Here is a 16,599-nt window from a genome sequence, read left to right on the forward strand (position 1 = left end):
TTCCCACCTGCTGTAAACTGTGTATGTGACAAATTACATTTATTTGATTTGAACTTGATTGAGGAGAGTATTGTTGGTACATTTTGTGATGAAGTTGTGTGCTGCTTATCCCTGGAGCAACACTGAACCCTGGTGCTCAGTTTGCAAACCTCTATCATTATGTCAAAGATCTAGTCTCACCATTCATTTCCATACATTAAGACTTAGGCTACTATAAAAAAAATCCCTTGTTATTTTACATATTCAAAGTTCACACAGTCATGTTGTCATTGAACTTTTCCTTCATCAAATGATTATCAACTATACTATACGCAGCGTAATGTATGCTACTAAAAATTGTTATTGCATATTACAATCTAGTGTCTAGCTATTCAAACTGCATGTTTCATCATCCAACTACTCACCCATCCCTTGTCTCATGAATAAAAACTCCTACAGTTTGTAATTGTTTCACACAATCATCATCCACATGATGTTTTCATACCTCATGCTTCAGGACAATGTAATTAAAGTGTAGGGCCTACTAATGCAATACTGTGTGACAGTTGGTTGCTTATTTTAAGGTGTTTAGGCTACCTTATGATCTTTGCTGATACGTTTTTGATTGCAATCTGATCACATCTGAAATTCTGCATTGGTAGGCATGCATAATATCTAGGCAAGAATAGTTAATTGGTTTGAATCCATTTTGAAATTATGGCATTTTAACGTAAATACATAGTGGTACATAGTCTCATGACAGATAGTATTTGACATTCATCACATGCTTAGACGTGTGATGGTGATGGGTTGCCCACTAGGCCTACAGATACACTTGCATAATCATTTTTTCTAGTACATGTGTTCATCCGGGTCCTGCGTAAATAATCATGACGCGGGCAGGCGGCACACATTTTTGTCAATAACATCCAAAATAAGATCGATATTCAGACTATGGTGTTTAAAGTAATCTGTAAATAACTTATTAAACGTCAAATAGTGTGTTGTGTGGATATTTACCGTGTATAAGTGATGCCTGTGGAAAAACATAAGATAGGAGTAAGCACACTACCGAAACGTGAGCGAGGAAACGTTACATAACTGGTGACATTGACCAATCAGATTCGTTCATTCTTATCCGCGTACCTCTTTGGGCGGAGCCGTTGTCAAAGAAAGTTCATTTCAACAGGGAACATTTTCTTAGAATATGAAAATACATTCGAGTGATACTGGAAGACAGTTTCATTTCTCATCAAAACGCTCTACCTACTGTACTTTAGTTCACTCGCTCTTCTTCCGTATCTGGAAAATAGCAAGATACGACAAGGCAATTATACATTTTTCGAGCTGCTAGCCATCAGGTCGAACATCGTTTATAACAGGTTAATAAAAAATATAAAAAATAGTATAACATTACATTATAAAACCATCTAGGCGACAGAACCGAAACTTAGTTTGGGCATGCAAGGGCTGTTGTTTTAGCTCCTACGCATTTTGTTTTGATATCAGCGCTATAACCAACGACTCGAGTCGTGGACATAACTAGAATAGACAGCAGGTGAAATGGTCGGCAACACGATCCACTGGTTCAGGAAGGGACTGCGGCTCCACGACAACCCCTCTCTAAAGGAGTCGATCCGGGGAGCGGACACCCTTCGCTATGTTTACATCCTAGACCCCTGGTTTGCAGGGTCCTCCAACGTGGGCATCAGCAGGTGGAGGTAGGGGTCCTAATAGGAGAATGCACAAGGTGCAATTTCTAAATTGGGTAGTGCATCATCAGTTCCTCTTGTCATGTTAGTCATTGCAGACCTTAGAGCTATTTATAACTTGTCAGAAATGTCCAGATCAACTAGGCCATGTCAGCTAATGTTTTTTAAATTTAATTTAGTATTTTTGTTTAACTGCAACATTTTATTTGCACCCCATGACAACATTTATAGAATTGCAGGAAATAAGCTTTAAGCTTGCAAAATTCTCTCCACCAATGAGGGGAGTGAGCAGTTTCCCATAGAAAGCGTCTGGGAACCCCTGTATTAGAGGACGTGTTTTAATTGAGTGGCTCGTATTGCACTCACCCAACACGGATGTGTTTACCGCAGATGTAGGTCACACAGGTCCCTGCTTTTTGCATTGTCACTTTCTGAATTTGCCTAGGGGCTCTGATGGATCCATCATGGTTTCCTTTTCGATAGATTATGACCTTGTGGGCATGCCAGACGCCACTTATGCACATTTGGCCAATAGGTTAAGGAAAACCCAGATTTGGTTATCATAACACCAGAAGGAGGAATCCCAGTGCTGTAGGTGGTCATGAATGACATTAGTGTGTGGGTGTGGTGTACCACTTAGGCAGGAAAGTAGGGCTTTCCTAGCACCACACTTATGCACACAGTTATAGTAAATATTGACTGTCAATTATTGCATTACAAGTACATCTGTGTGCCACACAGGAAACAAGGGCATTCCAGGGCACCAAGGACAGTTGATTACTGATTTACCTTGGATTCCCTCCCTTTCATTTAGCCCACATACTATGCTGCTTTAGTTTGGCCACTTATAAGAATGTTCATGTAAGGCATAACCTCCTGTTTTAGAGCAGGAGAAGAGGAGAATGACCTGACTGCATTACCCATGTCGAAAACATCTCTGTACGCAGGTTATTCTCAGTAGTTTCTATTACCACCTGGAGAGTAGGCCTACATTTCAGCAGGGTTTAAGAACATGCATAGCAGTAAGGATTATGTAAGTCCCCCTCCCCATCCTGGCTGAGTGCGGGCAGGCATTGGAAATGGGGCACTGTGTCATTGGGGTGGTTATGACATTCTCCTCTCCAGTCCTCGCAGCTTTGACCTACATTCAACCCACCGCTCAACCCCACTTCCTCCTGAGATCTAGACTTCTCTTATAGTAGCTGCCCTATTAGCCGGAGATTGAGCCAGGCAGCTCACATTACAGTGGGGCAAAAAAATATTTAGTCAGCCACCAATTGTGCAAGTTTTCCCACTTAAAAAGATGAGAGAGGCCTGTCATTTTCATCATAAGTACACTTCAACTATGACAGACAAAATGAGAAAAAAAATCCAGAAAATCACATTGTAGGATTTTTAATGAATTTATTTGCAAATTATGGTGGAAAATAAGTTCCACTGGATGTCATAAGGTGAATGCACCAATTTGTAAGTCGCTCTGGATAAGAGCGTCTGCTAAATGACTTAAATGTAAATGTAAATGTATTTGCTCACCTACAAACAAGCAAGATTTCTGGCTCTCACAGTCCTGTAACTTCTTCTGTATTAATGGCACCTGTTTGAACTAGTTATCAGTATAAAAGACACCTGTCCACAACCTCAAACAGTCACACTCCAAACTCCACTATGGCCAAGACCAAAGAGCTGTCAAAGGACACCAGAAACAAAAGTGTAGACCTGCACCAGACTGGGAAGACTGAATCTGCAATAGGTAAGCAGCTTGTAGCTTTACCAGCCAGAACAGAATGGCATAGGCTGTCCTAGCTAGCTATAAGAGCCAACACTTCTCCTCTGGGACCAGCACCAGCCTGCTAGAATATATTTAGGCCTAGTCAATATAAAGTTCCCAGTGTGTGTAGTCTGCTCCAGGTGAGTGGAACAACTGAGTCTCAGATGGGATTTAGCATACCCAGCGATGTTCACTTTGTGGTCACCGTGCATTACCCTGCTGTTCAAGTGTATGCATGATGATGACATTGCTTGCAGGGCCGCTAGTCGTCATATGTTGCATAATAGGTTATATTACCTTTTCAGAGATCATATTTTAAACCCTGCTGCTTGTGATAAACGCTCTACCAAACCTGTTTCATTCGAGTTCCAAGTACAGCATTCACTGTGTGAATGGAGGACCGCAACACAAAACGAGGACACCATTCTCAGATAAGGGTCTGGATGAATTGATGCCTCCTTAAAGGGACAGTCCAGTCACCCAACACAGAACACAACGTTCAGACAGTCACCCTCTCTTGACTTGGTTGATATCCAAGTTGTCATAACAAATTAGGCCTAGTTAAAGGAGTAATTTATTGGCTACATGATACAATGATAACTCATGTCATGCTTGCTTCAGCAGGAGTCAATATTATTTTGTGGTCAACACTTCCCATGTAGTTTGAGGATCATATGACAGCAGAATGAGAAGGTCTAAGGTAGGGCAGTCCTTCCCCATTGGCCCAGGCTTGTCACTTATGCTAGTGTACCCATTACCTCGGAATTACAGTTTAAAATCTCCACATTCTAATGAGGGCTTGTAGTTCCACTAGCCATGCTTTGCCAGTTGATGGAGCCGTCTATCGTTTTGTTAAACTGTGGACTTTGCTGTGAGCCGAGAGCGCCCTCCTGTTGTCATGTAAATACTACAAGGCTGGGATGGTACAGAGACCTTATTGTTCTACATGACTTACTCATAGCGTAGTATGTTCCATTCAGTCAGCCAGATCTTCCACTCAATGTTTCCACTAGGTGTTTTAAATGATAGGCTACCAGCAGATGATTTGGCCTATGTAAAATTGAGAGTGCTTTTATAATCTGGTGGTGAAGGACATGTTTTCTCAATAGAATCTCCCTGCATAAAGCTCTCTGCACTGAGAGAAGCAGCTGACATTCCCATGATTGTGAATCCTTTCCACAAGCCTTCTTTTTGATTCAATCACCACTTTACATTCACTTCAAAGGCTTTGTTGCAATGACGTAAAGCCCTTTGATATGGTGCAACTGTACTTACCACATGTATTTGTGCCATGGCTCACATGATGGATGTCTGGATCATATGTTCACTCGTGCCTAATGAGAGCTGGAACATCCATCATGTGACCTTGGTATAACGACTAAACTAAATACCATAAAACATAATAAAAATAGGCGACAGGTTTTTTGTGAATCCTGAGCAGGATTTCCTCTCTGATTATATGATCAAATCATTGATCATCTTCTCTGTTTGATTCCAGGTTCTTACTCCAGTGTCTGGAGGACCTAGACGCCAGCCTCCGCAAGCTCCACTCCCGTCTGTTTGTCATCCGGGGCCAGCCTACTGATGTCTTCCCCAGGCTGTTCAAGGTACAATTAACACTGTCACACTTGTACTGTAGTAGTAAACCATCACACTACCGTATCAGAGTTAACCCATCACACTTACAGTACTGCACAGCCACTGTGTACTGTACACGTATGTCTCATAAAAGTACAGTATGCCCCATAGAAATACAGTCTCGTGGGATTAAACTAGTCAGTTACTGTACTATACTTCCACTGTGTCATATCGTCTCAAATGTCTTGATATACAGTGCCTTCGGAAAGTGTTCAGACCCCTTGACTTTTTCCGAATTTTGTTACGTTACAGCCATATTTTAAAATTGATTAAATAGTTTTTCCCCCTCGTCAATCTACACACAATACCCCATAATGACAAAGCAAAAACAGGTCTTTATACATTTTTGCAAAAAATAAGAAAAAAAGAGAACTGAAATATCAAATTTACATAAGTATTAAGACCCTTTACTCAGTACTTCGTTGAAGCACCTTTGGCAGCGGCTACAGCCTCAAGTCTTGGGTATGATGCTATAAGCATGGCACACCTGTATTTGGGGAGTTTCTCCCATTCTTCTCTGTAGATCCTCTCAAGCTCTGTCAGGTTGGATGGGGAGCATCACTGCACAGCTACAGTGCCTTGCGAAAGTATTCGGCCCCCTTGAACTTTGCGACCTTTTGCCACATTTCAGGCTTCAAACATAAAGATATAAAACTGTATATTTTTGTGAAGAATCAACAAGTGGGACACAATCATGAAGTGGAACGACATTTATTGGATATTTCAAACGTTTTTAACAAATCAAAAAATTGGGCGTGCAAAATTATTCAGCCCCTTTACTTTCAGTTTAGTTTTTTAGTTTAGTTTAGTTTATTTTTACAGGGACAGTGCACATTAATCAACGTTTCAGTAAAAGTGCCAGTTTTAGCCAGCCGGCTAATTTTCAACCGCAGTCCCTGGGCAGGTTATTAAAAACAATTACAATATAGACAATAGCACCATAGACACAGCAACATAGGACAAGCAAGACATAGTATACAGACAGAGCAACATAGAACAAAAAGCAGCAAGACAAAATTCATAAAAGCAACAAAGTGTTTCCATACATCACAAGCTACAGACAACATGGAAAGCGGCAACACACAGCTAGGGACCATGTTCACAAATCTGATTGACCTTTAGCCATGTCTTCAAGCATTTTGTGAAAGTGTGATATGTGGTGCAGTTATGTGTGTCTGATGGCAGTGTATTCCAGACATGGGAAGCTCTCACAGAGAATGCAGATTTACTAAAGGTGCTTTTCCTTAGGGGAACTATACAGTCACCTCTCATGGCAGACCTTGTGGATCTGCTGCCATATGTCTGGGTTTTCTGTTTAACAAAAATATTGAGTGGAGGGGGAGCCAGGCCATTAAGGATCTTGAATACAAGACATGCGTCGGTGTATTGCACAAGATTTTCCCAACTCAAGAGCTCATGTTTTCTAAGGATGTGACAATGATGATGGCTATTGGGCTTCCTATCAAGCACTTTGAGAGCCTGTTTGTAGACAGACTGAATAGGTTTTAATGTTGTACAGCAAGCTTGGGCCCAACTAGTCAAGCAGTATGTTAAGTGGGGAGTATCATAGATTTGAAGTACAGTTTTGCTACCTCTGTAGTCAAACAATTTCATATAAATCGGAAATGAGCTAGATTGAATTTAGTTATTTGAATTACCTTTTTCACATGCTTTTTAAAAGAGAGGTTGGAATCAAGTATGATGCCAAGGTACTTAAAATCGGATACCACCTGGAGCTTCTCCCCTGACACATAGACATCTGGCTCAGTAGCATCTGTTGCCCTCTTTGTGAAGAACATGCAAACAGTTTTTTTCACATTGAGATGCAAACACGAGTCACTGAGCCACTTTGTAACCTGGACCATTACAGTAGTGAGTTCTTGTGCATCAGTGCAGCAAACTCTCTCCAGAAGTTCAGTGAGGATCTCTGAATGATCCAATGTTGACCTAAATGACTAATGATGATAAATACAATCCACCTGTGTGTAATCAAGTCTCCGTATAAATGCACCTGCATTGTGATAGTCTCAGAGGTCCATTAAAAGCGCAGAGAGCATCATGAAGAACAAGGAACACACCAGGCAGGTCCGAAATACTTTTGTGAAGAAGTTTAAAGCCGGATTTGGATACAAAAAGATTTCCCAAGCTTTAAACATCCCAAGGAGCACTGTGCAAGCGATAATATTGAAATGGAAGGAGTATCAGACCACTGCAAATCTACCAAGACCTGGCCATCCCTCTAAACTTTCATGCTCATTCAAGGAGAAGACTGATCAGAGATGCAGCCAAGAGGCCCATGATCACTCTGGATGAACTGCAGAGATCTACAGCTGAGGTGGGAGACTCTGTCCATAGGACAACAATCAGTCGTATATTGCACAAATCTGGCCTTTATGGAAGAGTGGCAAGAAAGCCATTTCTTAAAGATATCCATAAAAAGTGTTGTTTAAAGTTTGCCACAAGCCACCTGGGAGACACACCAAACATGTGGAAGAAGGTGCTCTGGTCAGATGAAACCAAAATTGAACTTTTTGGGAACAATGCAAAACGTTATGTTTGGCGTAAAAGTAACACAGCTCATCACCCTGAACACACCATCCCCACTGTCAAACATGGTGGTGGCAGCATCATGGTTTGGGCCTGCTTTTCTTCAGCAGGGACAGGGAAGATGGTTAAAATTGATGGGAAGATGGATGGAGCCAAATACAGGACCATTCTGGAAGAAAACCTGATGGAGTCTGCAAAAGACCTGAGACTGGGATGGAGATTTGTCTTCCAACAAGACAATGATCCAAAACATAAAGCAAAATCTACAATGGAATGGTTCAAAAATAAACATATCCAGGTGTTAGAATGGCCAAGTCAGAGTCCAGACCTGAATCCAATCGAGAATCTGTGGAAAGAACTGAAAACTGCTGTTCACAAATGCTCTCCATCCAACCTCACTGAGCTCGAGCTGTTTTGCAAGGAGGAATAGGAAAACATTTCAGTCTCTCGATGTGCAAAACTGATAGAGACATACCCCAAGCGACTTACAGCTGTAATCGCAGCAAAAGGTGGCGCTACAAAGTATTAACTTAAGGGGGCTGAATAATTTTGCACGCCCAAGTTTTCAGTTTTTGATTTGTTAAAAAAGTTTGAAATATCCAATAAATGTTGTTCCACTTCATGATTGTGTCCCACTTGTTGTTGATTCTTCACAAAAAAATACAGTTTTATATCTTTATGTTTGAAGCCTGAAATGTGGCAAAAGGTTGCAAAGTTCAAGGGGGGCGAATACTTTCGCAAGGCACTGTATGTTCAGGTCTCTCCAGAGATGTTCGATCGGGTTAAAGTCTGGGCTCTGGCTGGACCACTCATGGACATTCCGAGACTAGTCCCTAAGCCAGTCCCATGTGAGACTAGTCCCTAAGCCAGTCCCATGTTGTCTTGGTTGTTTGCTTACGGTCGTTGTCCTGCTGGGGCGGCAGGGTAGCCTAGTGGTTTCAGCGTTGGACTAGTAACCGAAAGGTTGCAAGTTCAAATCCCGAGCTGACAAAGTACAAATCTGTCATTCTGCTCCTAAACAGGCAGTTAACAGCTGTCATTGAAAATAAGAATTTGTTCTTAACTGACTTGCCTAGTTAAATAAAGGTCAAATAAAAATAGGTGAACCTCCACCCCAGTCTGAGGTCCTGAGCACTCTGGAGCAGGTTTTCATCAAGGATCTCCCTGTACTTTGCTCTGTTCATCTTCCCTTGATCCTGACTAGTCTCCCAGTCCCTGCCACTGCGATGGATGGGATGGTATTGGCCAGGTGGTGCCTGGTTTCCTCCAATCTTGTTTCTCATGGTCTGAGAGTCCTTGAGGTGCCTTTTACTGAGGAGTGGCTTCCACTGTATTCAGTCTTCACTTGATCTGTATGTGAACATTAGTACTATTTGAATTCCATGGTATTTTCTATGCACTTCCTACATGTTCTTGATCTTTACCAAAGTAAAGGTTCCCTATTTACCATGGCGTCTGACTGTGGCATGTCTGAACTTGTCTCTCTCTCTCAACTTCCCAGGAATGGCAGATTAGCCGGCTGTCTTACGAGTACGACTCTGAGCCCTTCGGCAAGGAGCGTGATGCCGCCATCCAAAAGCTGGCCAGCGAGGCCGGGGTGGAAGTCACGGTCAAAGTCTCCCACACACTCTACGACCTAGACAAGTGAGTGAATCTTACAGATACACATACACACACACCGTCAAGGAGATCTAGCTACTGTAGTTCATGGCTGACATATATTAGATCTTGTGAGAACACAACCCATGTCAAAGCAATGAGAATGTTATTACCTTGTTGTTATTAAGTCATCAAGTTGCGCAAATACGCAAACCTGATGTATTAGCAACATATTCATAACACTAACATTGTAGTTTAATTTATGTGATGCACTAAATTCCCCTATCTCTGTCCATGTGTCTCTGTAGGATCATCGAGCTGAACGGAGGCCAGTCCCCTCTCACCTACAAGCGTTTCCAGGTGCTCATAAGTCACATGGATGCCGTGGAGATGCCCGCCGAGACCATCACCGCTGAGGTCATGCGGAAGTGTGCCACGCCCATCAGTGACGACCACGACGACAAGTTTGGCGTGCCGTCCTTGGAGGAGCTTGGCTTTGAGACAGAAGGCCTGGCTACAGCAGTATGGCCGGGGGGAGAGACGGAGGCCCTCACTCGCCTGGAGAGGCACCTGGAGAGAAAGGTGGGAAGGAGTCCCTTCTTTATATCTCACCACTACTGAACCAGTGTGGTGGACACATACAGTACCTGTGTTGGAATCAGTTTTCTTCCTGAAAATGTGACTGTTTTAGAACTTAGTGTGTCATGTGCCTGTGAGATAGACGGGTTCCACTGGGGTCCTGACTCAAACCCTAACCCTCTATGTTCCAGGCGTGGGTGGCCAACTTTGAGCGTCCCCGGATGAACTCCAACTCCCTGCTGGCCAGCCCCACGGGCCTCAGCCCCTACCTCCGCTTCGGCTGCCTCTCCTGTCGCCTCTTCTACTTCAAACTCACTGACCTCTACAGGAAGGTGAAGAAAAACAGCTCTCCGCCCCTCTCACTTTATGGCCAGCTGTTGTGGCGCGAGTTCTTCTACACCACGGCCACCAACAACCCCTGCTTCGACAAGATGGAGGGCAACCCTGTGTGCGTGCAGATTCCCTGGGACCGCAACCCAGAGGCGCTGGCCAAGTGGGCCGAGGGGAGGACAGGGTTCCCCTGGATCGACGCCATCATGACCCAGCTGAGGCAGGAGGGCTGGATCCACCACCTGGCCAGACACGCCGTGGCCTGCTTCCTGACCCGGGGAGACCTGTGGATCAGCTGGGAGGAGGGCATGAAGGTAGATACTGGGGAAGGGGGAGAGAGGAGATGACAGGGGGAAATCTGATGTATGTATGACTGTTCATTGTTCTGTTTGTATCTCAGCGTGTGTGTTTCTGTACCTGTCAGGTATTTGAGGAGCTGCTGCTGGATGCAGACTGGAGTGTGAACGCAGGCAGCTGGATGTGGCTCTCCTGCAGCTCCTTCTTCCAGCAGTTCTTCCACTGTTACTGCCCCGTGGGCTTCGGCAGGAGGACAGACCCCAACGGAGACTACATACGGTAAGATCTTCCCTGCACTTAGTTGTCCACTGCTAATTTTAACCAGTGTGGTACACTGTACTAGACCTTAGTGTTTTATTTCACCATGCCTGTGACAAGGCATGTAGAACATGCAGAAAGCCATGACAAACAATTTTGTATACGACCTGCTAGACTACAATGTCTCATTATACACTCCATAGAGTCTTAATGAGATTTCCATGATGTACCAACTAGAAATGTCATGGGATATTTGTTTCATTATTGTTCATTTCAGAAGTCACCATGGTCCTTTTTTTAAACTGTCTTTTCTCCATTTGTTTTTTCCAGGCGCTATCTTCCCATACTGAAGGGCTTCCCGGCCAAGTACATCTACGACCCCTGGAACGCACCCGAGAGCGTGCAGAAGGCGTCCAAGTGCGTGATCGGTGTGCACTACCCCAAACCCATGGTGCACCACGCCGAGGCCAGCCGCCTCAACGTGGAGAGGATGAAGCAGATCTACCAACAGCTCTCCTGCTACCGCGGCCTGGGTGAGCACAGAGCGCATGACCTGCTTAATGTACAGCTAATCGCTTTGAAGTCTGCTGCAAATCAGCTATTTTCAGACACTAACAATTTCCATGATACGCTATTCACAAAGTGTCACGGAGTAGAACTTTTGACTTTTAAATATAATGAATAAAAGTGGGGGGGATCAGCACTCCTACTTTGAAATTGATTGTGAATACAGTGACTTTATTTTCTTTTATACCTGTATTGTTACCATTATCAATGATTGTCTAGGGGGCTGTGGTGCGGTAGAGACTGACTGTCCAACTCTGTCTCCATTTCACAGGGCTGCTCGCGACAGTGCATGCCAATCCTAATGACAGTGGATACGGTGCAGGGGTCATGACGGGTCCAATGCCAGGGCACTCCCATGAAGAAATCCAGAATGAGGGAGCCGCTCAAGCAGGTAACAATCCTCCTTAGTTCCTTCCTTGACTGCAACAGAGAAACTGGGATTTTTCCAAAGATCAGTGTTAACCTTAATCTTATCTACACTGAGATTGACTGTGACTTCATCCATCTCTGATGTGGGCTGTGGCATGGGTGGGAAAGGTGTGTCATGTGATAGTACTTGTCAGGCTTGATGTTACTAAGGATGATAAGTGGTTGCAGATTGGAATAGGCTTTTAATTGACCTCCCTGACTGAACAAAGGGTAGATCAGAATAGTAATACCGATCAGAAATGGAAAGTATTAGTCAAAGCAGATGCGTACCAGAAATGCATTTTTCCATAACCAATTTCATAGGGAAATAATCAGATTACAGTTGAAGTCAGAAGTTTACATACACCTTAGCCAAATACATTTACACTCAGTTTTTCACAATTCCTGACATTAAATCCTAGTAAAAAGTCTCTGTTTTACGTCAGTTAGGATCACCACATTATTTTAAGAATGTGAAATGTCAGAATAACAGTAGAGTGATTTATTTCAGCTTTTATTTCATCATCACATTCCCAGTGTGTCAGAAGTTTACAACCTCAATTAGTATTTGGTTGCATTGCCTTTAAATTGTTTAACATGGGTCAAATGTTTCGGGTAGCCGTCCACAGGCTTCCCACAATAACTTGGGTGAATTTTGGCACATTCCTCCTGACAGAGCTGGTGTAACTGAGTCAGGATTGTAGGCCTCCTTGCTTGCACACGCTTTTTCAGTTCTGCCCACAAATGTTCTATGGGATTGAGGCCAGGGCTTTGTGATGATGGCCACTCCAATACCTTGACTTTGTTGTCCTTAAGCCATTTTGCCACAACTTTGGAAGTATGCTTGAGGTCATTGTCCATTTGGAAGACCCATTTGGGACCAAGCTTTAACTTCCTGACTGATGTCTTGAGATGTTGCTTCAATATATCCACATAATTTCCCATCCTCCTGATGCCTTCTATTTTGTGAAGTGCAGCAGTCCCTCCTGCAGCAAAGCATCCCCATAACATGATGCTGCCACCCCATGCTTCATGGTTGGGATGGTGTTCTTCGGCTTGCAAGCCTCTCCCTTTTCCTCCAAACATAACGATGGCCATTATGGCCAAACAGTTCTATTTTTGTTTCATCAGACCAGAGGACATTTCTCCAAAAAGTACGATCTTTGTCCCCATGTGCAGTTGCAAACCGTACTCTGGCTTTTTTATGGAGGTTTTGGAGCAGTGGCTTCTTCCTTGCTGAGCGGCCTTTCAGGTTATGTCAATATAGGACTCGTTTTGCTGTGGATATAGATATTTTTGTACCTGTTCCCTCCAGAATGTTCACAAGGTCCTTTGCTGATGTTCTGGGATTGATTTGCACTTTTCGCACCAAAGTACGTTCATCTCTAGGAGACAGAACGTGTCTCCTTCCTGAGCGGTATGACAGCTGCGTGGTCCCATGGTGTTTATACTTGCGTACTATTGTTTGTACAGATGAATGTGGTACCTTCAGGCATTTGGAAATTGCTCCCAAGGATGAACCAGACTTGTGGAGGTCCACATTTTTTTCTGAGGTTCTTGGCTGATTTCTTTAGATTTTAACATGATGTCAAGCAAAGAGGCACTGAGTTTGGAGGTAGGCCTTGAAATACATCCACAGGTACACCTCCAATTGACACAAATGATGTCAATTAGCCTATCAGAAGCTTCTAAAGCCATGACATTTCCTGGAATTTTCCAAGCTGTTTGAAGGCACAGTGAACTTGGTGTATGTAAACTTCTGACCCACTGGAATTGTGATACAGTAACATAATCTGTCTCTAAACAATTGTTGGAAAAATGACTCGTCATGCACAAAGTAGATGTCCTAACCAACTTGCAAAAACTATAGTTTGTTAACAAGACATTTGTGGAGCGGTTGAAAAACGAGTTTTAATGACTCCAACCTAAGTGTATGTAAACTTCCGGCTTCAACTGTATATGATCTAAAAATGTATATTATCATTGATTTTGATTCAGGCAGAGGACAGGTCGTTGTGAAGCGTCGCAATGAGGACCTCACACCGGGCTGTAGCCACAAGGCCCGGAGGCAGACCAGCAACTAGTGCCTGAAGAGGAGAAGAAAGAGGGAATTCCAGCCACTCTGCTCTCCAGCAGAATTGACCAGCGCCTCAACGTTGCGTTCTCCTTCCCTGACTCTGTCAACTCTACAGGAGCACATCTACCTCAGTTATGTGAGCAGCAGCAGGAATGGAGGAGGAGAGAAGGCTGCAAGCATTCCACAAACTGCCAGCTTTCTGTGAAGTCAGCTGGCTAAATGGAACATCCAACCACATGATGCCCAGAGAACTAATGGTCTGTGACCTTCTGTCTCTGTGGAGAATCTCAAACCCACAGCTCAAATCACAAGTCCACAGTGACACTGTCCCCAGTGTTACTAGAGGGAGGTAATGCTGTCTCACAAGATGACTCTCTTTAACATGCACACCACCAAACTGTCTTGAATAGAAATGTTGGCATCACTATAATTAATTCAAAGAACATGGATGCACAAGTTATATTTGCTGAAAGAACACTGGGTGGTGGCTGTGTTTGAGTCTGAGGGCATGCTATGTGCAGTATAATATACAGTCTTAGCCTTTGGGAATGGCATCAGCCTCAAGCTGATAACACGATTACCCAACCTGGAATTGTCAGGTCAAATGCCCCTAGTTATTCTATAGGGTATAATGCCGCCTTCAAGTGCTGTTGGATATTCAGAAATCAAAGGTTCTGAGGAGCATTTAAAGGCAGCAGAAGTGCATAATACATTTTATAAACACATTTGTAAATGTTTTAAGGGAAGTATATAACCCTTTCTGTATATAAGTGTGTGTGTGTGTGTGTGTGAGTGATTCAACTCACAATTTGTACAGTAATAATTTGATATAGCATGATTTTGTTTTCTTGTAACCCAATTGTTATTTGTGTGTGAAGACTGACAAATTGACTATTCTTTATGTATCTGTAGTAAAAGGTTAAAAAAATGAACACTGGCTCAAAGTAATATTTATTTTAGTGTAATGGTTTGCTTATGGCATGCACATGCAAATATTGGTTGTCTTAAGTTCAATGACCAACTCAGTGGCATTGTGGTTAGTGTCAACCCTGACAATGGAAGGTTGTGAGTTCGATACCTGGCCATGGTCATACCAAAAATGTGACCTGATGTGACTGCTTGGCACTCAGCATTGAGATAAATTGCGGGTAAGGCCCTGCAATAGACTAGCGTCCTGTACATGTACATCATGCTGCCTCACACTACAGAAATAGGAGCCTGGCTCCGGCTCGCACAAGGATACTTACTTTACAACTTAAGTTCAATAATACAAATAGTACAAAGTAAATGCAAAATACAATGAATCTAAAGTAATAGTGGTGTAACAGCTTTGCTGGGCCCCTGCAAGGTTTGAGCCAGGGATATTCTGGGGGGAGACTTCCTACAATGATACACATTTTACCATAGGCTAAAGAAAATGTTATATCTAAATGTTCTATTTTACACATATTTCCATAGGGCAGAGAGAAAATGTTGCTGTTTCAAAGCTAATTTCATGCTATTCTACACATTTTGCAATGAGGCTGAGAGGATAGGTTTGCAAAATTCCAGAACGTTTTACAGCTTATTTCCTGTAATTAAACATTTTTGCCATGTTTTGTGACCTATTTATATGCTACAATATAAACTCAGCAAAAAAAGAAACGTCCATTTTTCAGGACCCTGTCTTTCAAAGCTGATTCGTAAAAATCAGAGTTAAACCAGAAACGCACAATCCCTCCATCAGTGCTATAACTGTCCACAATAGGCTGAGAGAGGCTGGACTGAGGGCTTTTAGGCCTGTTGTAAGGCAGGTCCTCACCAGACATCACCGGCAACAACGTTGCCTATGAGCGCAAACCCACCGTCGCTGGACCAGACAGGACTGGCAAAAAGTGCTCTTCACTGACGAGTCGCGGTTTTGTCTCACCAGGAGTGATGGTCAGATTCGTGTTTATCGTCGAAGGAATGAGCGTTACACCGAAGCCTGTGCTCTGGAGCGGGATCGAGGTGGAGGGTCTGTCATGGTCTGGGGCGGTGTGTTACAGCATCATCGGACTGAGCTTGTCATGGCAGGTATTCTCAACTCTGTGCGTTACAGGGAAGACATCCTCCTCCCTCATGTGATACCCTTCCTGCAGGCTCATCCTGACATGACCCTCCAGCATGACAATGCCACCAGCCATTCTGCTCATTCTGTGCGTGATTTCCTGCAAGACAGGAATGTCAGTGTTCTGCCACGGCCAGCGAAGAGCCCGGATCTCAATCCCATTGAGCACGTCTGGGACCTGTTGGATGGGAGGGTGAGGGTTAGGGACATTCCCCCCAGAAATGTCCAGGAACTTGCAGGTGCCTTGATGGAAGTATGGGGTAACATCTCACAGCAAGAACTCACAAATCTGGTGCAGTCCATGAGCAGAAGATGCACTGCAGTACTTAATGCAGCTGGTGGCCACACCAGATACTGACTGTTACTTTTGATTTTGACCCCCCCTTGATTCAGGGACACATTATTACATTTATGTTAGTCACATGTCTGTGGAATTTGTTCAATTTATGTCTCAGTTGTTGAATCTGGTTATGTTCATACAAATATTTACACATGTTAAGTTCGCTGAAAATAAACGCAATTGACAGTGAGAGGTTGTTTCTTTTTTTGCTGAGTTTATATACAAAAGTATATACCTGTTGCTGACAGGTGTATAAAATCGAACGCACAGCCATGCAATCTCCATAGTCAAACATTGACAGTAGAATGGGTTTGCTGACGAGCTCCAGTGACTTTCAACTTGGCACTGTCATAGGGTGCCACCTTGCCCCAGACAACTTTAAATGCTGTTATTGTGAAGTGGAAACATCTA

The 16,599-nt window shown here is 43.4% G+C and overlaps 1 protein-coding gene across 2 annotated transcripts; it reads left to right on the forward strand.

Moving 5' to 3' along the window:
* Positions 1-1,127: 1,127 nt before the first annotated feature.
* LOC118401082 (cryptochrome-1-like) lies at positions 1,128-14,691 on the forward strand. Of its 2 annotated transcripts, none has more exons than XM_035798296.2 (9): positions 1,128-1,700; positions 4,958-5,066; positions 9,146-9,288; positions 9,552-9,825; positions 10,014-10,466; positions 10,577-10,728; positions 11,038-11,240; positions 11,546-11,665; positions 13,681-14,691. In XM_035798296.2, the coding sequence occupies exons 1-9, from the start codon at positions 1,543-1,545 to the stop codon at positions 13,764-13,766; spliced, it is 1,698 nt and encodes a 565-aa protein (XP_035654189.1). In that variant the 5' UTR covers positions 1,128-1,542; the 3' UTR covers positions 13,767-14,691. The 2 variants fall into 2 exon arrangements, with proteins under 2 accessions (XP_035654189.1, XP_052330779.1); XM_052474819.1 differs by lacking the exon at positions 1,128-1,700 and adding an exon at positions 1,744-3,441.
* The last annotated feature ends 1,908 nt before the right edge of the window (positions 14,692-16,599 follow it).

This window comes from Oncorhynchus keta, chromosome 22 (assembly GCF_023373465.1).
Source record: "Oncorhynchus keta strain PuntledgeMale-10-30-2019 chromosome 22, Oket_V2, whole genome shotgun sequence".
Lineage (NCBI taxonomy): Eukaryota > Metazoa > Chordata > Actinopteri > Salmoniformes > Salmonidae > Oncorhynchus > Oncorhynchus keta.